The 25,342-nt window shown below is 23.6% G+C and overlaps 1 protein-coding gene across 2 annotated transcripts in view; it reads right to left on the bottom strand.

Annotated features, from left to right (window-relative positions):
• LOC136974846 (glutamate receptor ionotropic, kainate 2) overlaps positions 1-1,751 on the bottom strand; it is a 231,572-nt gene extending 229,821 nt beyond the window's left edge. For both annotated transcript variants that reach the window (XM_067269819.1, XM_067269825.1), the window contains exon 1: positions 1,569-1,751. In XM_067269819.1, the coding sequence (XP_067125920.1) occupies positions 1,569-1,653 (85 nt within the window). In that variant the 5' untranslated portion in view covers positions 1,654-1,751. The remainder of the gene's footprint in view (positions 1-1,568) is intronic.
• Between the last annotated feature and the right edge of the window lie 23,591 nt (positions 1,752-25,342).

The following is a 25,342-nucleotide window of genomic DNA, read 5'->3' as shown; positions in this document are numbered from 1 at the left end:
AATTTTAAAAATAATTTTATTGAATTACTTGTTCAAACAATTAGAAAATAATAAGTTTTGAGTTAAATTATAACAAGCGTAAATATTACTTAAATATTGTATATTTACATGTAAATATTAATATACATATTATTATTTTTTCATAAATTTTTGTTTTAATAAAATCGTAATATCCAGAATGCTATATATTTTATTTTGAAAAATGTATAGAAATACGATTTCCTTATTGTTAAATGAAAATAAACGTCTCTGTATTACACATAAAGATAATAAATTACTGAATTTTTTTTGTATTTGTATTTAATGCAGATAAATTATAAAGTGCATTTTTAAAATACTTCAGTCGCATTAGCAAAATTTTATGCATTTCTATTTTTTCTTGAATATCTAATAAGTACAGGAACGTATAAGAAAATAGAGATAAATTACTCAACAGAAAAACTAGAAAAGATTAAATATAATTATTAAGATATTAAATATTAAAGTATGTTTAAGAAAATTAAAGTAGTTAAATTATTGTTAACTTTATTATCAAAATTTACCATTGTTGCATTTTGGCAGATAATATAAAGAATATAACATCATTTACAAAAGGATATGCCTTACAACTGCTGCAAGTGTTAATTAGTGAATGTTAGTAAGACATTTACAATATTTATCATCATTTTCAGCCCATGAATAGAATTTTAGTCTTAATAAAATAACAATATTATTATATTCACACATTTTTAATTTAAGAAAATTTTTTTATTACTATATTTTGAATATTTAAAAAAATAAAAGTTTTAAAGTATAATTTATACAAGTGATATTAGTTAAATTCATTAAAAAAATTCGAACATTAATTAACCCATAAATTTTATTTTTAATATATTATTTTACGTAACCGTTCAATTGATTTTAAGGAACTTAAGCTATTTTCATAAGAGAGCATCCTTCTAATAAAAATTCTTGATGAAATTTTAATGAATAATGGAAGTATATATAATAGATACGAAAAAGTATTTAATATATTTAACGAAATGAATATTTTTTGAATTAATAAAAAATGTAAAAATCAATTGTAGTTTAATTATCAATATTTAACATCAAAATATATAAACTGTTTCTGTTTAATGCATTTTAAAACAATTAAAAATTTTATCGGCTTAAAACAAAGAGTAATCATGTAAGTACTATAATTGGTATTTAAAATGTTTTTTGGATTATTTAATATGTAATAAATATATTTAAATTATTTATAAAATATAAATAATTTGGTATATCTTCTATATATCGTCTATTAAATTTTAAAATAACATGCATATATATATTTTATAATATATTTCAAGTCTTAAATCAAAACTTGTTTAAAATTTACTTTAACGAGCATTATCTTTATTAATACTATTGCAATCTATAAAAGAAAGAAGGAAAATAAAAATCAAACCCGAGAGTTATTTTAAAATTTATATTTTTATAATATTTATAAACAATTAATCAGTTAAAAGCAGCAATGCAGTTACCACACCTGTTGAAACTTCACCTCAAGGAATCATAACGCAAAAATACTAACATACGGTACTCACCTATCTTGACTACTGTAGGTAACGTTGTCACAAATCCCGTAGTGATAAGATAAAAAATCGCGAAAAGGGCGAAAACAGTCACCATAGCTGTTTATAATGGAGCTATGGTCCAGCTGGAATATAACACACAGCCATCGCTATTGTACAGCTAGTGGAAACCACAACTGCTTGCTTTGGAAGACATTCTCGTCTCCCGCCGACCACTCTCACGCTGCTTTCTCATAGGCACACATCACTTCTTTGGCGCTGCTGTCGCTCTCATCCATCCCCAAGACAACGAGATACGAACAGTAAGTTAGCGGGCCATCCCATCTATTCAATTTTCCAATTTACTTGACCAGTAAAAACATTTAAAAATTTTATTTTTGCGTAATTTAAGAAGATTCATCACACACAAAAACGAGTATAAATCATAGAGATAAATATTTTGAAGCTCAATAAATTTTGTTTTTATTTTTAAAAAAAATTTTGTAATAAAATTAAAAACAAAAAATTTCATTCAAACTGGAAAGTATTAATAATGCAGGAATAATTTTTCAATTATAAGTACATAATTATGCTTATTTTTTAAAGTTTTCAATTTTAATGTATCAATAAAATATTTATTAATTATTATATTATATTTTAGTAATATTTAAAATGAATTACTCGGCTATATTACATTACTCTATAAAGTTTTGTGGCTTTATTATAACAAGGAAAATTAAATATGTATGTAAGAATTGGGATATTTCCAAAATTTTAATGTATAATAGAATGTAAGAAAATTCATTTTTATGATTTTGCATAAACGTTTTAATTTGTTTTCCTGTTTTACATAAAAACAATCTTTTTAAAATAAAATTTCTATCTGCAATAAAATTTTAAGAAGGTACTTTATAAACTTATCTTCAATTTAAAGAAAAATATATATTATTTATATGATTAATGATTTATATTGTTTTAATACAAAAAATATTAGCTCTATTAATTTAAACTTGGGAATAGAATCCTGTAAGTAAAAGATTAAAATAAATCGATCTAAATATTTCACGAGTAATACAATTTTTAAACAAAAGAAAATTTTAATAATCAAGTTGCATCATTATTTAATAAATTAAAATATTATTTTTCTAGCTGCAAAAAAGAATTATTTATTACTATTAATAATAATATTTCTTAATATTCAGTTACAAGGTTATATTTTATAAGTTCGGTAAATTTAATTTAATATGAAATTCTGCACAAATATAAAAATAAAATTAATAAAATTTACATTAATAATCTCCTTGCCATTAAATTACTTTGGTGATTCTAAGTATTTGATTTATTTCAATACACTAACAGATATCGTCATTAGAAGTTATTTTTTAGTCATCGATCATATGATCAACAATAATGGTGAGATTCTATCACGTGATTTTTATCGTTTACCAAAATCTTATAAATTGACATACAATATTCTATATATATATATATGCTTTTAAAATTTTGCTTTAAACTACCATTGATCATAAATAATACTCCTAGAAATAGATATTTAATTCAATACATTATACTTTATTGATTTTTGAACTAGAAAATTGAGTGACATATTCGCTGTGTCGATCGACGATATCGATATTTAACTTAAAAATATATTGTCATTATCGGAAATATAGAAATTTAAAATTATTCCAACCATCTCATTAATTTTAATATGAGTTCAAATGAACTCATATTAAAATACTGAACTCAATAAATAGTTTTAAATAAACAATAGAAACAATATAGATGATGTTGATTACTTCAATTTTTGTTGTATTTATGTTTAATTTGTACAATTTTAAAATTTTTAAATGATACTATTGTATTTTAAGGCGTAATCATATTAAATTTGATTCACAAATTATTAACTCCTGAAAGAAGTTTTAATATAACTCGTTAACATTCACATAATTAATTTGTCATTGTTTAAACATATATACACACCAAAAAGATTTTTGATTTTGTTTAATTTAATTGAGTTTTTAAGTTTATAATATTAAAAACTTTTCAAATTAAAAATATGTATTAACTGTTAAGAAGATAAATTATAAAAATTATAGTCTATAAAAATTAAGTAACATTATTTTACACAATTATATAGTTGAACTATACTATTATTTTTTTTCTTTGCAGACATTATTCCACACCACGATATTTGCAAATGTTATCTCTAGATGTAGGAAGTCTAATCCTTTCTCAGACGGTGATGGATCGCACACACACACACCATCAAGGATTAAAGTTTCACTGCAAAATCTCTTTGGTTAACACATTGACAAAATTTCAAAACTTTCTACCCGTACAAAAGAAATACCCAATATTCTTTTTCTCGTGTTTAAAGTTATTAAGAGAACATATTAATTATCCCTGAATATATAAAAAATTAATTAATTTGATATTTTACAATTTTGTCAAAGCCTTCTAAGTTTGGAAGCAAAATATCTAAACTTTTGTCATTAGTGTTAAACTAAATATTACATATTCAATTTTTAGTACATTTATGCAGGTCATATATATTAAGAAAGGCTGCAAAACATATTCAACTGATGAGAAAAAGCATTGAAATGGAAATCAAATGAGGCAAAGAATTTTTGAAGAATGACTTTTATGTATTTTGTTCCGGTAAATCAATCTATCTTTCAATTTCTCGAATTCAGTTTAAAACAATGATGAAAAATAAAATATGACTGTTAAAGTCATATCTCATATACAATATGAAAGCAAATTCATACACAGTACATGCATACACATGCATATACAGTACAATAAAAGTTGTATACGTTTAAACATTAATAAATTGGAAATAGAGAAATATTACTATATTTTTAACTTACTTTATATCTCTTACATACCAGATATTTGACTTTTTTAATATTGTTAGAAACTTAGTAAGAAATAAGAATTTTAAGTCATGTAAATAAATAAAAATCACTGAAACAAGTAAATAATTTTAAAAATGTCAAAATGTTTCTGTCTCTAAAAATAAATAATAAATTAACGAATAAATCGTTTACTCTTTCTTTTAATAAACTTTATTTAAAATAATATTGTATTTATAAATATTTAAAACACAATTGTCATTTAATAAATTATTCACACTACATTAATGGATGGTGATAATTCATTTGAAACACGAGTTTGTTCATATTTTTAAATATCCTTTTTATCAATAAAGAAAAATATTTATTATTACAAATTGCTGGAATTAAAAGATTAACGAGTTTTTCAATATTTTTTCAACAAAACACATAAAAATTTAAACCATTTTAATGGAATACTTAACTTACTGAATTATATGTACTGTTATTTAAAAAAATATTTACCAATCTTTAAAACTATAACAAAGCTTGATATTAGAGAAATATTTATTGATAGATTTAATTCTCTCCCGAATATTAATTGTAAATGTATTTAAATTCTAATTAAAATCGCAGATGTTAGAATTTATTCGTAAATTCTAATTTACCTATATATATTTAATGAATAATTACTTTTATAAAGTTATTCATAATGAAAATTCACATTACTTATTTAAAAATCGCAGATATTAACAACAGTTTCGATTCGGAATTAAATAATCTCAGAGAACAAAATCATATACCATGCCATTTTTTAAAATCAACTATTATAGTTATTTTATTATTTTAAACTATCAGAAAGAGAAACCTTTCTATTCGAAACACAAGTTACTGATTATACTCCAATTTCTGAAATATTATCTTTATCTGATTTGAATAATGATTATAATTATAAATATTATTAAGTTGGAATTTAGTTGGACTAAGCTTTTATTGTATTTCAAATTAAATTTTTATCATTCGATTCAATATTTCAATATGGGTGCTTTTCAATCCTTTAAGATGATACTCGCAAACAATATTTAGTAATTTGAGTTTTATTCTGTCATCAAGGGTGGTATTATTTTAATTCAGTTTAGTTTAGTTTTCTTTCTTCTCTGTAAAAGCTTTTCTACATAATTTGTCCAAACATTTTCTACTACCGAATATTTCAAAATTGCATATAATATTTATAAACTTTTCCATAGAAATATAAGTTATCATTTTGAATCTCTAATCCTTCATGCTCGTATTCCTTTAGATACAATTTTAATAAAATATTTTCATATATATATTTTTTATAAAACTCGTTATAATAAATTAATTGATTTTAAATTAAGCACACTCTTATTGAAACATTTGAAGTATCACATCCATTTATTCACTGCATTAATATGTTTATAAATAAATTCCATCTAAACTATTTATATGCTTTATTTGTATTATTTGTCTGTTTCTTTCTCCAGTTAGTTTGGAATAATTTCTATTTAAAATACAAATGCTTATTGTCGATAATAAATTAATATAATGTGTTTGTTTGTATCTTAAAATTCAAAATTTTCTCTTTATAATCATAACTTATATTTAATTAATATTTGTGTGTTTCTGCAAATATATACTAATAAATTTAACTTAATTTATTGTGATGATGGTAAAATTTAAATAATTAAATAATAATACTCACGCAAAATGCTTTAGGAAATTGTATAAATATAAGTTAAAAATTTAATCAGTTTTTAAATTTATTGCTAATTACTATTCTATAAAGTTTATATATTACGTATAATAAATAAGTTTTTAAAATATTCCATTCAATTATCATTTTTAGTTCTTTTCATTTATTAGAAATATATTTTTAAAGTTTAATTTTATATTATTATAAATATTACTGCCAAATTAGTTCTTTAGAAGTACACTCTCTCATATTTCCACTTTGATTATCCCATTTCTTTAATATATACTTCTACATTGTTAGTCGTTAAATTTCAATAAAATGTTTCTGCTCATAATGTACTCAGTTATTATAATGTATTGTTTTATTAATTCATTTTGTTATTAGTGTTTATTATTCATAAATTTTATACTTTATTATAACTTTTCTCCTCCTCTAAAATAATTAAAATATTTAGCGTTATTACTAACGTGTGAACAGTGATATATAAATTATTTAGCTGCCCTTTATATGTGAAATAAACATTACCCAAACTTATTTTCCATTAAAAATAATATAAAAATAATATCAATTATTGAAAATTCTTTTTCAAATTAAAGCTCATAAAATACATTTTATTTATTTCCCTATTTGGGAAATTCGAAAAAGAATATTTCGTAAGTTATAAATTTCCGGTATGTGAACTCCCATTCTATTTTGAAAACCATTGTTTTTCAATTACAGCATTTAAATTTTTCAGTTTCGAATTATAGTTGCTTAATCTTCGACTTAATCTTCTATCTTAATCTTCAATTTATCAAATTTAGTCAGACTTACTTTGATAAAAATTCCGTAAATTTGATTCTGTTATCGCAAAATTTTGAAAAAAAAAAATGTCAATTCGCCTAAATCGCAGTTCAAATTACAGTGATTCAAAAATATTAAATCAGACTGACAAATGGATTTCCTTCTAGCAGATGCCTCTAGGGTATAAATGTTTTGAACAATTTCGTTCAAATTTGAAACACGTTTTCCTTATGAACATTTATGTGAATCTCAGAAATTTTGAATAAAATCGATGATTTTTCTAAGACAGGTTTCAGAACGTTTACAAAATTTATATTCTCTATCACGTTTTATTTGATAATTTTCCACTGTAATATCCATAGTAAATTGATATTCAGTTACTACATTTTTATATCATAGACCTCAAATATAGTGGTATATGATACAGTATAGAATATGTAATCCCTACGAAATTGAAATTGGAAAAACTTCGAGTCATACTATACTATTTTCTTTCACAATAACATCACTCAAAGAAGAAAACAGTTGAAGAATCTTATATAAATAAACTTTTGTCTAAACATTTTGCAGTCAATAGTTCTTAAAATATCGTCCTTGACTTTTTCGAGATCTCGAACTTCTCCTAAATTTAAAAAAGCTAGAACTATACAAACGTTACAAGTCTTCAAATTCCTTATAACGAAGGATTTCTTCTGTTAAAGTCAGTTTATTTTTATTATTTATTTATTTTAAACAATCTGAATATTGTATGAATGGTTGTCGTGAGTTTATCACAGTTACCTATACGATATGACATATTCAATGCTCAAAATGAAATTAAAGGCGGTTAAATACAGAATGACAAGAATTTTCCGAAATGGATTCTTGTAAAGCTATCAGGAAAGATATATGTACTGTACTATCATTTTGAAATTAATATGACATCCTATACGTTAAGTATGCTGTTATATATTAAAATTATCAAGCTGAAAAGTTATATATAATATTAATATATCACAATCTTTGAGTACAGTCTGAAAGTAATTTTGAATAAACAATTCCAGTCTTAAGAATTTTTGGAAAAAGACTTTGTACATGAATAATATAATCATATATGCAGTAGATAAATCTGATTTCTTAACATTATAAATACATGTAACGTATTTATAAAAAAATTTAATTTTTTATTTTAAATAAAACTTATTAAATTACAGATTATATTTGTCATTTGAAATATAAAATGTAAATTTTTAACTTTATAATTTATATTTCTAAATTTATTGTAGGAATATTAATTTTTCATGTATATTCTAGTGTACTGGCATATTCAATAACATTGCCCTTTATTATTTCTAATATATACATTATCTTTTCGTTTTTTTCCGATTTTTAAAATGTTTATTTACTTATCTAAAATGTCATATTAAAGATTCTCTGCAAAATTTTCTACAAAAATAATTATAATTAATGAAATAATTTTTAAAATATCATCAAAAACTTTTATGTTTTAAGTAAATATGTAACTTATTTAAATTTTACAATAATTATTTATATTTACTGTTTTACAAATATAATTTACACGTAAATTTACACATATAATTACACATAAATAATGTGTAAATAAATATAATTTACATAATCGGAATAAATTAAAAAAATCAAAAATTAATTATTAAAAAATAATTGTGCTAATATTTGAATAAATTTCCTAAAACCATACCAAATCAAGATATTATAAAATACAGTATTTACATAATTATTCAAAGAAATACAGAGATTGCTAGCAATATAAAATAATATAGGCCATATTGTAAAAAGAGTTTAATTGCACTCGTATGTTTCATTATTCCATATATATCTTTAAATAATACTTTTAACAGATTATTAATAATTATATTTACTATATTTTAAATCGTAAAATTTCACTTCATTATTTTTTGACAAGAATATTATCTAATTTTGTTTCTCCATATCGGAATGAGTCTCACTTTTGCTACATTGCTAGTATTTCCGAAGGAACAGATTTTTTATAACAAGGAACAATAATCTTTATGTGTTTTTCTGTTAACAAGAAGGAATAACTATAATCCTTACTTCTACTACATTATTATTTTCTAGTACAAGAAGTAATTTGATATAACTTTCCTAAATCAATACCACGTTTTCATTACGAAACCATATGATTAATTTTTATAATTAATAATTGTATATATCACTAATTAAATGAGTGATTTAAATTAATTTAACAATTTTTTTTTAAATACAAATTCCTAGCATTTATAGTGCTATTTCGTTATCGTGTGTAAATCATTTTTATCATCACGAATAATTGGTAAACAAGATTTTAGATTCAAAAGTTAGTAAATCAGTAATATTATTTTTCAAAAATCTATTTTTCAGTTGATTATTCAAAAGGTACAAATAGAAGTCAAGATAATAGGAACAGAAGCAACTCAGCTGATGTTGCATTCTTTTAGTAATTAATTACAGTTTCCTCTTTCTTATAGAGCAAAAAGTGTCGTGTTGGGCAGTGTAATAAGATTTCATAAGATAAATCGCGAAGAATGCCTTCTACTATAAACAAGATTGTGCTGCTTTTTTTTCATTTAAGACTTTCTTTAATGCATCACGAAAAGTAGAAAAATAACTGAGAATAAAACAGTGAATAAATGCAAATAAAAAAGAAATGACTGCGTTAAAAATTTATGGTATATAATTTACGTCAAAAAGTTAGGATTAAAAGATTACCATGGAAATTTGAAATAAAAAATTAATTTCTTCTTAAAGTTTTCTCTAAAATATCACTTCAAATTAAATTTAAAAGTTCAATGTATGTTTTTTTTTTAATATTACACTTGTAATCGCTCACATTCTGGATGAAACAGTACGATAATTCGAATAAATAAATAATTGTTTAAAAAAGTTCGATACAAAATTAAAAACACTCAGTTAAAACAATATAGTTCTAACATATCCAGAATATATAGAATACTGAATAGAAAGTATTAATTACTCTCATTGTTGGATGCAAACAAATCATTAACATAAAATTAATTAAAATTCCAACAATAATATAAATATCAATAGGATTCAGTTAGTTATATCATTGTTGAACTAAATAGTTTAGCTAAGTTAATAGGATATTAAACTAATTATAACACATTAAATCCACCTTAAACAACTGTTAAACTTAATGTATCTTATATTGTAAAATGGTAAAGCTTATTATTTAATAAATTTTTTTAAAATTTTCATTTGATTTCTTATATTCTTGATTATATTTAAACTAAACGTTTACACATTAATATTCTTAGTTTTTTAGTTTACTGTTATTAAGTCTACTGCTGAAAAGCTTTTGATAAAAGAACTTTGGTGGATTTTTATTCTTAAAAGCAGATTTATTCGTAAAAACATATTTTTATAAAATCGTATATCACATTTTAAAAAGCCTAAATGTTATTGATTTTTATAATAACAAGAATGTAATAAATTAATAATAAGAATTCAAAATGACTATAACGTTTATCGATTGTATAAAAAGCCAATTATTTGAAAGCGTGTTAGTATTCTTAAATATTACAGGAATATGGAGAATAATTAAGTATTTAGAAAATAATAAAGTACATTTGTAATAATTAAACAAATAGCCTATAATAAATATTCAGAACAAATAATTAACCATTCGTTCATTCTGTTGTTTTGTTTCTATATTTAATAAATACACAAATATTATTATAGCAATTATAAGAAATTATTACTTTTAATAAGTAGAAAAATAATTAGAGAATGAAAAATGTGTCTATATTTAAAATATACATTTATTCAGTAATATTATTAAGAATATTACAAAAGGTTTTAAATAATTTCATAATATTTTAAAATATAAAGAAAATTCAGAATTTACCTGAAATTTTTGTGTATTGTGTAATAGCTTTATTCTATCAGTAATATTAGATTTTTCAAGATTGTTTCAAACTCCAATAGCTAGATCTTTAATTTCCTGTTTGTTTCCTAATACTACCGATTGAAAAGGAAAACTAATCTTATCAGTTGAAAGTCAGCATTTGATTTTAGTAATATTACAAAGGTTTATCTTATAAATCAATGATATTTCATTTATTTTATTTTCAAAAGTAATAAGCAAATATCGTTATATTTTAAAAATGAAGTGTTATTTATACAACAAATAATTTCTAAAAGAAAATTAGAAGAAAGTTTAATTAATACGTAGCCGTAAAAGTGCTATAAATAAAATTTTTTTTAATTTAATTATTAGATTAATATTATTCGTTAAAGTAAATTAGCTTCTGTACATCGTTTCTTAGTTAAATTTATTTTATAAACAATAATAATTTAAGAATATAAGACAAAAATTATTACTTCTAAATAATTTATATTAAGTAATATTTTATAAAATAATATAAACTAATATGCAATAAACAGTTTATTGTGATAATTATATTTAACGGTATTTTCTTCACCAAAGTATTCAATTGTTTATAACTGTAATTATTCATCAATTGTTCATTTTTTATTATGAAATTTTTTAGAACAAATTATTTGCTTATAAAATTTCATAACTATAGAAATAATACGGAATATTTGTTAACCGACAATATTTTTTATTAGAAACCTGAAAGAAAAACATTCGTGTAGTCACTGTTATCGAAATAGAAACACAATATGTAAATGGCTATATTGCATCGTATGGATGGATGAGCATCGATCGCTTCCAACAAATATTTTTCTGAACAACAATGTGCAAGAAAACACGAGTTGGCTTCAAGCGGAATTGGAAAACGATCTCGGACAGATTTCACCAGTCACAAAAGAACTCGAAAGTATTAATATGCGGTTATAAAATGAAAATAATCTCATATCAAAATGATGTCTGCTTATAGATATTTGTTTTCATTAAAGCGACTAAATGTCTTGCTCGTATCGTTTTATTGAAACTTGCTATTTAATTATAAAAATATTCATAGAAAAAAAACATCAAAATACGACTGCTATAATTAATTTACATTTACAGATATTATTAAAACTAAATTAAAATAGAAAAGCGTATAATCGATATTTTCAATTCTTTAATTTATAAGTTAAGCTGGATTAATTCTTAAATTCTCAATGTTTTAAAAATTAGTTTCGTAAGTACCATAATTAATTTCAATTTGTAATATAAAAGTAAGAACAATTGTTTAATTCATTTTTAATATATTAATTTCAGATATTATAAATTAATTAATTTTCAAATTTTATTACTGTTATCTTACATACTGAATTCGTACATTATAACAATTTGAATAGTCAAAATAATATTTAATAATAAAAATGAAAAATTATAATATAACTATGAGGTCTATATGTAAATATTTATTCATTTGTTTTTCTTTTTATTTTCTATAGTTATATTTATTTGAAAATATTTAATAATTTATAACATGTTGACAAATTCAATGATAAGTTTGCATTTGAGAATATCTTACTTATTAAATTAAAAATTATTTATTTATTTACTATTTATTCTCAAATAATTCAGTGTCATTTTATGATTACTCATAAAATACAAATCATTGGGTAATTCATAAAAATGTCTTTTAAGCGTTCTGTATAAATGGTAATATAATGACAAAAAATAATTTACTATTATTTATAAACCGAGTTTCATCAACAAAATGTCTTTAAAAATCAATAATTGTGAAATATTACTGTTTTCTCGTTGTCGTATGTTCCTGAGAATTGTTAAGCAAAAAGAGAATTTATTTTAAAAAAACTTTCCAAAGTTTCGTTTCAAAAATATCAACATTATATTTAAATTAAGTTTTCGATTTTTTAATTATTTTATGTTATTTTTCTTCAGTTTTCATTTCTTATAAAATCATTTCATTTTTCGTATTCTTTGATAGAAAAGAACATCACGAAAATATGTCTGCAGATAAAGTCATATACAAAATTAAACAGAATTTTATTTTGTAGGCCTACGTAGAAATGCTTAATTGAAAAGCATAAAGCTTAATTATATTCTTATTATAAAATATTTTTATAATCAAAGATTTTTTTTCTGAAATTCTTAATTATTTAATCATTAGAGAAGTTTACAACAAATATTTTTCATTAAAATCTAAATAATTGAAAATTAACAACAAACATAAAATACGCTAAAATTATAGTAAATAAATATTTCCAAAATATTATTAATTAATTGTTTATATTTTAATATTGTTTAGGAAACTGTTGTTTTATGATTAAAATCTTGTAATTTAACTTACATTATGTTTTTAATAATCTTATAAAATAAAACTAAAACAAATCTCTGTCGAAAATAATATAGTAAATTAATAATTGCTTGAATTTCAGCAATGAAATGAAGCTTTCTTTAGTTTTTATTAATAAAAATATCAATTTTGCAAATGAAAAACTATACGAATTCAATTGCTTCAAAGAATTATTTAATGATCATTTCTATTAATGAAAACATTTTCCAGAATACAGTAAAACCTCGATTTAATCGACTAATTCGGGCGAGATGGTGTCCGAAGCCAAAAGTGCGTTATATAATAAAGGTTTTCCGAATGCATGTGTTTAAAAATTGACAAATTATTTAGTTTAATTTATTTATTTTTACTTATTTAGACACGTTTCTGTAATTATAATTAAGTATGTATGAAATGTTTAATTTCACAGAAAGTTTTCTATTTGCATTATTTCTTATGTATTCACCGTCGTTGGGAGACTGTGATAAACAAGTGTACGATCTAAATCGAAATAAATTAAGAAACATTTTTTGGTAAATACACTTTAAGAACGGTGACTCTAAAATTTGAAAAAATATATATATTAACTTGTTAGTTTAATTACATTAAAATTAACAGAGTGTTAAATTTCAAATGTAACATAGACTGGAAATTTTGTCCGTTAAATCGAGGTTTCACTTTACTTGAATTTCATTTTTATAAGCTATATTCAAATTTAGATAATGAAATTTTTTATTTAAGAATTATTTTTACAATTTCTTGTAAAACTTTGTCATTGAAAGTGTCACTCATAAAAATTGCAATGAAAACTAAAGTTTCCTAAAGAATATATTTTCTAGACAAATGTAAAAAGTATATTGTATATTTTTTGTATAGTAAGAGATACACTTTATTATCTACGAAGGCTATCTAATTTCCTTTTAACAAAGAAAAAAAATATTCTGTTACATTTTCAATTATAATATTTTACTTTTTAATCAGCAAACCAACATGTTTACTTTTAAACTTGATTCGTTCTCGTCAGGAAGTTGTTTAACAACACAGCTACGTTCATTAATATGTATCTCTCTGTATAAAAATATTTAAATTTAGTTAAGATAAAATAAGCAGAGAATCCTATCCAAAAGTTATCGTTAATTAAATCTGTGAAACTATTCAGAGTATATATAATTATAGATTAATATTTTCTACCTGAAATATAGAATGAGAATAATATTTTTACTATTATAATCGAAAAATGATGAATTATAGAATTATTTTATAAGTAATTTAAATGTATTGGAAGTATAATACAAACTTATTTTAAAGACATAATGGATTACTTATATATATTGAAAATTATTATATTTTTATAACTGATACGAATAAAGATTTATATCGATAGAACTGAGTTATTATTCTATATTCTAGAAAATTAGAAAAAAATACAGCAATAAACAGATGTTAAATTTCACACAGAATTTTTAAGCATCTGGAATATTTCTAAACTAAAGTAAAACTTTTTCATAGTTTAATGTGATAAAATAAGTTTATTGTGTTGTTTCTAGAGTAAACAGAAAAGCGCTACATCACTTTTTCATCATAAGTTCAACTTTTAGTTTCTACTATAAAAATTTCCCCAAAATCTGTTTTGTGTTTAGAAATGTTTATATATAATTTCACATTAAGAATATCCCAAAATAACTCGTTTTTTAAAATATTTCAAATTAAATAAAATTTATAATGATTTATACTAGCTTTTTATTTTCACCAATGCATTTATAACAATAAACTTTAATATATGTATATATATATATAATTTTTATTTAAAAATCATTAATCTGAAAAATTATTTTAATATTTGTCTTGAATTTCTCAAATTAAATACAATTATTTATGGTAAACAAACTGATTATTTAATTACACATGAAAATAATTTGAACTGCAATATAAAAGGAGACACGGATATTATTAAAGGTAAATTCATTATTCAACGATATCATTAAATACATATCATTACCAAAATGAAAAATTAATAATATTTAATTAATATTTTAAAAAATATAAATTTTTATTATTTTTTTTTTGTAGTGACTTCCAAATTTAAGCTGATAAATTAAAATTTAATATGTGATATTATAATGGAGATAGCTTATTATAATTAAAATTTAATAATCAAATGAAAATCTAAATATTTTATTAAGTAAAAAACAAAGTTTAGAAAAAAAAATTTAAACTCATCAGTTAAATTTAATTTTATAATATTCTAATATTTACTTTTAATACAAGTAAGATATTGAATAATTTATTATTCAATCGGAATTTTTCAATCATAGATAAAATGTAAAGAAAAATCAAGTAAAGAAATAAACACATAAGTTTATGAGTCTACATCGTAATTTTCAGATATGGTAGAAAAGTAAATAAATACTGTACTTTTATATAAATAAAATTAAACTTTAATTCATTATTAATTATTAGTAAACTAAGTTTTAATTTAAATACTATTGAATAAGAGACGTTTAAACATCGACCTATTATTTACTAAAATAAATTTTAATAAAATAGAACAATTAGTTATTAAGAGTTGTTCTTATTTTAAACAAAAACTATAATTTTCCTTTTTCTTTTTTCGTCTGTGTGAGTATGTGTTTGAATGGAATTTTCAAACTAATATGCAAACCTGTTCATTATCATATTCATTATATGGCACACCGACATTTGTGTGATTGAGTAGCGACCTCAGGCAATCTCTCTTTCTCTCTGTCTTCTTGAGGGAGAATCTAAAATATTAAATAAAATGAAGATCGAAATGTCATTTAAGATCGGCATTATGCATAAAAGAAAAAAGATAAATCGTTAAGGGAATGTTTAATTATATTAATCGTTATTTTTAAAAATTAAATGTGTATTTAATTATAAAGGTAATCTAATATTTTTTAGAATAACTTATAACTATTTATATTTACAACGTATATAAAAGAATCCAATCTGACAAAATTTCTGTCTTATTCTCGTACATACGTATGAAATTAAATTATAAATATTAAAATTATTAATGTGTAGTAATCGAATTTTTCCTAAAAGTTTGAATATAGCGAATTATTCATAATATTGAAATTTTGGAAATACTGTATGTAATATGTATATAATTAATCAGTAATTGAAATTGTAGCTAGGCTTATATATGATGGGTTGATTCATCATAAGTATATAGTTTAGACATAATACATACAAGTCATACAATAATAGCTGGTCTCAGATATTACAATCGTTGCAGCAACTATTCTAATAGCCAGTTTATCATAATTACAAATCATTTCTAATAATGTAATGTAATAACATGATGTAATAACCATGTTTTAGTCGTAAGTAAATCATATTATTATTAAAGATATAGGAATATGAGGAGTGCTAAGTAGATTCACTAAAGCATGAACAGAAAGAAAGGAATTGACGAGCGGAAGTGATAGGATGTGAATTTCCTACTATATATTTATCTAATATAAATGTATTTTTTATACAATAAAATATACTACACGAGACAAATAAATAAATTAAATCTGTCGAAAATAAAAGATTCGAAGAGAATCTACAAAAGAATTTACTGCGAAGAGTAAAATAATAGATATATTCAATGTGATTTAAATGTATTATATAATGCATCGTATAACATATTACAATCTACGTATACCTGTAATAAAACAGTATTATTAAATTATCATATTAATATAAATAACTATAGTTAACGAACAAATTAATAATAATAATAATAAGTATTGTTAAATAATTAATTATTAATTAGTATAGTAATATTTTTTAAATAAAAATTTAAAAAATAATATATCAATTAATGTAAATTTATAAAATAAATAAGCTTATACTTAAATACAAGTTAATTAGAAACGTAAATTATCAGTTTATTATATGAAAAAAATTGGTTTCTGAACTGAAATATTGCAAAATTTAAAAAAAAAATTCTATTTTTAAAATAATTTTGTATCCAGAATGTAAATAAAAACGAGCTTTAATACAGTAATCCTTTACAATTTTTAAGACAGAAAACTGAAAAAATAAATTATTTTTAAAAAGTTTTAACAATACAAAATATTAAAACTATAATTGAACGAAAAGGAAAGTTTAATGCAATAAAATATAATATTATCAACGTGTAAAATAACAAATTATTTATGCATAGAGTTCTATCAGATATTTCCCGTTGTAGAAATCTCTTAAAAAATTATGAGCATTAATTGAAATTTAAATAAAACTCAATATAAAATGTTAAAATTAATTGTTCTATAAATTTATTATTTTAATGTTAAACTTACAGCTTATATTATAATTAATGAAATCATTTAAAATATTTTTCAATTGTTATAATGTCATTTAAAAAATTTTCAAAATAATAATTATAAATTATTTGTTACAATTGCTAGTTAAAAATTGTTTTAGAAATAAATTGATATAAACTAATAGCACCAATAAAACTTATATGTAATTATTACACGTGTAAATTATTTCATTAGTTCTAATCATTACTTAAAGCTCGCGTAAAATGAAATAAAAAAAACTTATTCTTGTTGTTTCTTCTTCACTTTATTTGTTTCTGTGAATATCGACTATTTTTTTCAGGAAAATAACAATATCAGGAATATTGAAAATAAATATATAATGATAAATGATATCATAATATATTTTTGAAGTTATAATAACAAATATATTTATTATAATCAATAATTTAACGATATAAATTTTTTATTGAAGTAGATCTGAATTTCAGGTATATATTTTATTTAAGGAATCCAGCTTAAAAACATTTAGAATTAGATCATACAACAAATATTAGACATTACTGACAGACTAGACCAAGCCTGTAAGATTTATATCCCGGTTTCTGATATGGTTTTGAAGACATATGATTTATATTCTGATTTTCCGATATAAGGCTACTTTTGAGCACTTTATTCGTCATTTTCTGATGTTTAGAGCCCTCCAAGATTATGGGTACTTCTCCTAATAAGATACTTCGCCGGTAATCTTAAATAATTTAGATTAAAATGACAACAGGACTAAATTAAAATATTATGTTTTGTTCTTGGGATTATTCATAAATATATTTAATAAATGAAATATTTTAATTGTGTCAACAAATAATTACTTGGAGAATTGAATATAATTTTGCATGTCCAATAATTTTTTTAAATTACGAAATTTTAAAAATTATTTACCTTATCTTTTACAAAAGACTGCTTACAATTATTATATTTTTGACGAGACTATGACTCGTCTATAAAATTGCGTTGCTATCAACGGCTGGACACCTTAGAACAGTGGTTCCCAACCGGTGTTCCGTAAGCATCTTCCAAGTGTTCTGCAGATTTAGTCGCAAATCGGAAAGTGTACAATCGTATTCGAGCCGCCGAATATCAAAAAATTAATATCATAAAATTTTCATAAACTTAAATATATATGTACGACTCGTACTTATCGAGTGTACTACTGTTTCGAATAAGATAAAGGCAATGATAAAAACTGAATGAAATATGTAAAAAACATCAGGCACAAGTTTCCCATTAAAGTTATTTAGGTATATTTTTTCCTGCCTTAGAATTGGCGTTAATAATATGAGTAGAGATTTTGAATTATAACTGCTCAATTCTAATAAAATAACTGATGACAAGCTTATGTATTTCATATTAACTTAGGTAAGTGTTCCGCTAAAGAAAATTGCTCACAAAAGTGTTCCGTGTCCTAGAAAAGGTTGGGAACCACTGCCTTAGAAGTATAAAGGAGTACATGTCAGGAGTTGCAATTTGGCGCAAAGTATTTGGAGCCCAAATTATGCGCACATAAAAATCCAGACCTGTAGGTAGTTAGGGTACCGAGAAACGGGTCAAAATAAAATACAAAATGGCGACTCTGTTTCTACAAACGCGCGCGAGTGCGAAATTTGCGCATTCGTAGCTCGTTGGGAAGTTCGAAATGCGAATGTTGGGAAATCGAATTTTGACAAATGTGTGACACACGTTACGTGTATTCTCTTGCTCTCGTCGTTTCGATTTTCTTGTGTGTTGCTGACACCTCATTCAGATCCCATTGGCTCATTAATTTCACCAAAAATGCTTCTTGGACGACCTTATGGTCTTGGCCGTGGCCGAGGCCGGAGACGTTTCAACGATCGCACTCAAAACTAGCGATACCACAGAATTGGAAAATGAGAACGAGACCCATCGAGAACGTCAAAGTGATCCTTCTTACCGTAGCTAAAAACAGCCCGTGACACCGCAACCCATCGTAACCACAGCGGAAACGAAGTCCGCTGTAATCTACGCCAAAACCCCGAGTACCGGTGTCGGCTTTTCCTCATTGGAAAGTGCTCATATTTCTGTTTTCCTTAGAAATCGGTGCGGAGTCGAGACATAGTCTCGTCCCAAAAATGGCCTTGCCGTTTTACTTGTTTGTAATTTCAATTCTTAAAAGTTACTGTTTTCTATTTGTATAGGTTATATTTAAAAATTATTAAACATTTAATTATATTCATAGCAACTTCTATAGTATAGAGTTATTTTTTAGACAATATTTTAAATTACAATTCCTTTAACATTTTTTATCTGCAGCAATAATTTTTATAAAATAGGGTACATCCAAACATTTTAGAATAAAATTTCATCTAGATTCATCTAATTATTGAGATGTAATTGTAATTTATGTGATTAAAGTATAACCATGAAAAGTACAATCATAGTTATTAAAATTTTATATCAGGCCTACTTTCATTTTATTCCTTCTAAATTAAACGTTTTTAATTAATTGAATACGTGTTTTGTTATTGAACTGTCAAGTGCAATATATATATAATTAATCAGAAAATAATTAGGTAAATTCTTTAATACCTAAATTCAAAAATACTTTTAAATTCTAAGAAATTTATCAGTATTGATTTATGCATATCAACACTAATTATTATTTTCTTTATAATTCATTATCTCCGACATTATCTAATGAAACATATTCCATTAAATTTGTAAAAGAGATTTACGCTAATAATTTAAGTATATTTCTGTAAACTTTTATACTATTAAGAAAAACATATAAATTTCTATCAATAACATATATAGTAAAGGAAATATATAAATTTGCAATGTATCGTCTTGTCGTCGTTTCTGTAGTTTTATAACTAATATATTTTAGATTTAAATTTTACTACTGATGGAAATTTTAAAATTTTATTCAGATTTATTTTCCAAGAAATGTATAAATATAATAAATATTTTTAAAAAATCATCAATTTTATCAAAAATATAAATATTAATAAAATTTTTTTCATGTTACTTCGAGAGATCATCTTTAAAACAAGAAAATTGTTTTCTTCTTAATAATCCATTTTAAATTCAGTAAAGTTAGAGAATAATCTCTAAAATTGAATATAGTTTTCATTATTAATAAATTATTTATCGTCCTCGTTTTTCTTGATTCTGAATATAAATAAGAATTATTATTGAATTACGAAAAGTTGTAAAAGAAATGCTTGCATGGCAACAAATTTCCTTGTATCATCAGAACGTAGATTAAAAATTAGAACTAAAAAGGCATCAAATTTAAATAAATGAGTTAAATCAATATTCATGTTAAATATATTATTATTATTTAAATTGAAAACTATCCTTTCTGCGTAAAATTATATAAAAGAAAAAAAAAATTATACTAAAAATTTCTACTTATGCTGGAGGATAAATTGAATCATTTTGTTAATAAAACAAAATAATTACATGATATAAGATAAGGAATGCAATAAACTTAATCGATAATGTTCTGACAAGTTTACATACTATAAACTAAGATTTATATTCGTTGTTTAACAACGTAGATAAATATCGTGCTAGAGTTTTGAATAAGTAACGTATTAATTTTACTAATTTTTAACACTACTAATTTTGTATATTTATACATTTGAAAAGTTCATTCATACGTGAACTCTCTTCAAATTGTTCATTTCTTTTGTTATAGCGCATAAAGAATTGCAAGAATCAACAAAATGTTGCTTTAATTGAAATAATCTAATTGAAATTAGTTTGCAAGAATGGTTAATTAAATTATAGATTGTCAAAAAGAAATGGTAAATTCTGTAATAAGCATTCCTTTTACAAATTAATAACTTGATATTTTTCTTATACAGTATTTTAATTTTTTGTTTATAACTTATTGATGTAACGTCAAATTTTTAAATTCATAAATATCAAATAAATAGTATTAGATTACAAGAAACGTAATAAAAATTTATTTTATTTATTTATTTTTGCATATTCTTCCTTGAGTGAAACCTTTATCTATTTATTTCGAATACATTATATAGTACATTAAATTTATTATATAATTCTGTACTGTTATTTCAAATTCTGATGAATAATCCACGAACTTTTATTATTTACTTTCTTTACACTGTAATAGTGTCAACAATCTTACCTGATAAACAAACAAATCTAATATAGTTTTAATTCAACTTCTAATTTCAATATTGATTTAGAATAGCAAATATAATTAACTGCTAATATCTTTCTTTGTATTAACTCGAAAATTGAAAACTTTTTAAAAGAATTATTAATGTAATATTCGTAGGTTCGAAAATATTTCATCTGTAAAATTATTTCCGGCAGAACAATATTATTTAATGAAATAATTATAACTATTTTAAATTTAGTCAATATTATAATAAATATCAAGCAAAAATATAAATGATTGAACTATTAACTGTTGTAAGTATAGCTAAAATTTACAACACGAATGAATTAAATTAAGAAATGATCTTATTATTTTTATCGTAGTTATATAAAATTTTATTTCATACCAAAGAAATTTGATGCAAAGTATTAATCTTATAAAATTAAATAAAAATATATTTTTCTATAAGCCTATCTCTAGATACTCAAGTTGTCCTCAATATATTCGTATATTTCTAGTAAATAGCTATGGTTAGTGAGCATGATAAACTTGTTAACATAGACAATTGGAATGCGTTTTATGAAGAAGGAAAAAAGGGGGGAACGTTTGGAGACTTCAGACTTCGTATTAAAAATGAAAGAGGAGAGAGATTGGTAAATTCTCTAAGGAATATCTTCTGAGAATCTCCTGATCAGACAGAATGAGTAATGAAAAAGTATTGAGAAAATACGGCATGTCTTGAAATATCAAAAATGTGATATATTAATGTTGAAGAGGAAGTAAAGGAAAACCAGGAAGAACACCTAGAATATGATGTCAATGATCAATGATGTCAACAACCAACTAGTTAAGAAATATAACTATAACTATTATAACTGCATTATATCTTGAAGCATCGGACATAAATGTCCGATGCTTCAAGATAAGAAATTTTTATTATATCACAAAGTAAGTAATTATGAAAAATACATATAAACCAGAGTATTTACCACTATGAATAGCATTCAATTCCTCTCCGTATTCGGAAAATAAGAAGCACACTTTGATAAATTAAGAGTAGGATTCAATGATGCTATAAGTTGGTTAACATAATCATTTGCCATGAGCAAAAAATACGAAATTGCGTTTCTCAATCTCGCGTAATCAAAAGCTTTTCATAGGTGAACAACATATTTCTTAACTATCTATTTGTTGACATCATTCACCTATTGTAACGTAGTTTTTCTTTTAAACTTGTTTATGGCTTGGTTATAAACAAGTTAGAAATCAGCTACAGCGGCTATATCGCCCCGTAGAAAGTGAAAAGTCAGTGGACAGTTTTAGTAATTGGTTATACGCGGGGGAATAATGCCTTCCGGGAGGTCTATTAAGGGAATCTGGGTGGTATTAAAGCCCGGAAAACTCCACGCGGCCAGCCCATCTGAGCGAGACGCGAATCCACGACCGAACTCCCAGTGTTTACGTACTGGTCCACACAAGGTGCGAGGATGGAGTCCACTCGGCCACTGGTGGGGCTAAACTTGTTTACTACGATATACGAGTTTATGGCATCTAGTGACTCTTCCTTGTTGTTTCTTTAGTCTGATGTCTTCGGTCAGCTCTTTCTGGTGTTCCTTCGCCTTTTCTCTCAGCCGTCTAAAGTGAAAATCTTTAAAAACGGGCACTGTTTCTGACTTCATTTCTGACTACTCACTTAATTGCATAGAGAAATATATCTTACTAAATTTTATGAAAAATTATAAGATCATTTTTCGAATTTTCCGATATTTATCGGATTGGATTTGAAATATACCATTATATATTAAATACATGGATAACGAACACGGTTAACAAACACTTCCGCGAAAGATTTTTATGTTCGGACAACGAACACATGTTCGGATAAAGAACACCTCACAGAACAAATACAAGAAAAATAATAACGACGTAAAATAATGAATAGATTGGTCTTCCCTTGTCTTCAGGCAACAATTCGAAACTTTTCGGAGCGCGGGAGACGTCGACATCGACGCTCAACCCGGTATATACTGATCGGATAGTATTCATCTGAAGTTTGAAACTCGCTCTTGTAATTCCAGCCTTTTGTTTTTTCTGACAGAAGCAATTCTTTTGTAGTTTTCATGAGACTGTCATGCGGACACTCGTTAAGTTTTGCGTCGGTTTTTATTTTCTAAAGGTGAGAGTATAATAGCAAAGGTAGAGAGTGGGCAGATGTCTGATGTTGCTGGGCAGTATGGCTCGAGCAGGTCTACAGTAGGCTGCAGTTCAATCTTATCTAAGAAAGATACTGTGTAATCAAGAAGACTCAAGCAGCTTAAGGACTAACAAAAATCACATCGGAGAAATAAAGAATATTGAAGAGCTCATAATGCAACCTGGAACTGATCTGACCACAGAACGCCAAGAACTCTTGAATGAAGAATACCAAGAAACACGGCAAAATATGTTTTCTTCTGAAAAAGAGGATTAATGACGATTGACGATATCTGCACTTAAACATATTTTGAAGAAGTGGGAGGATGTCAGAACAACGGTCTTAGAATGGCATCCAAACCAGGTTGAGGCTTAGGAATTTTTATAATTACAATGCTATTAATTACTTCTAAAAAATCCAGAAGAAGAGAGAAAAGCAATCGACATTAGACAGATTCTTTAACCCCCTCAAACGGAAAAAAACATGACTAATAAAAATGCAAGACTATGTATATATGTATTTTTATTATGACATATAAATAAACGTAGTAAGAAAGTATATATTTTTATTTTATGGGGTCTCTAGAACGAATTAATCAAATTCCCATAAAAACTAATGGTAAATCTATAATCGATTAACGTGCAATTCGGATAGCGAACAATGTCTTGGAACGGATTGTGTTCGTTAACCGATCACCCACTGTATATTAACATCACGATTTAATGAACTTTGGATATAACGGACAAAATTTTCAATAAGTATATCACAAGTGAAAATTAACACTGTTCATATTAAAATACATTTTATATGTAATTCAATTTAGAAGTTTTTTCAATTCCAAGAGTCACCGCTTTTAAGAATCTTATTTACAAAATTTGTTTACTTAAATACGGAGTACAATTAAAGTTTATTTTCCAAAAAATATATTTGTTTATTTATTTCGATCTAGATCATATACTAGTTTATATACGTCGTTCGTCTCAAAACTACGGTGAACAAAAAGCAATAATACAAATAGAAAACTTTTCTGTGAAATACAACTTGTCATACATAATGATAATTACACAAACGTGTACGTACATAAGAAAAAAAAACAGATAAACTAACTAATTTGTCAATTTTTTAACTCACGCAGTCGGAAAAACCTACTTTATTATATTAATATAACGGACTTTCGGCTTTAACGGACTTCCCCTTATCCAAATTAATCCGTTAAATCGAGATTTATTCTAATAATTTTTATTGTTATGAAAATCTCTGTATATGTGTTATAATACTACATAGATCTATTTTCGAAGCTATTTTTGAATAATATAACAAATATATTGATATTTACAATTTAATTTTATTAAGTTTTCATACAAAAATCAACTTTGTATAACTGTATCAAATATAATCCAAAGGATAAAGTACTTTTTATATTTATGTAATACAAAAGATACTTGAAAAATATAAGAAACATGAATTATTATAGGCCTATATTTTGTTCTCATTGTTAAAAATAAAATAATAAATTCCTGCTTAAAAATTTTATTAGAAAAAACAATGTTTATAATTTCTGAAATCTAAAGGAAGATTTCCAAAACCAGAATAAATGACGTATAAAAACTAAGGAATAATCTTCG

The sequence above is a fragment of the Centruroides vittatus genome, unplaced genomic scaffold (genome assembly GCF_030686945.1).
Source record: "Centruroides vittatus isolate TY-2023 unplaced genomic scaffold, ASM3068694v2 contig_357, whole genome shotgun sequence".
NCBI classification, from domain to species: domain Eukaryota; kingdom Metazoa; phylum Arthropoda; class Arachnida; order Scorpiones; family Buthidae; genus Centruroides; species Centruroides vittatus.
This window is presented reverse-complemented; position numbering and strand designations above follow the sequence as displayed.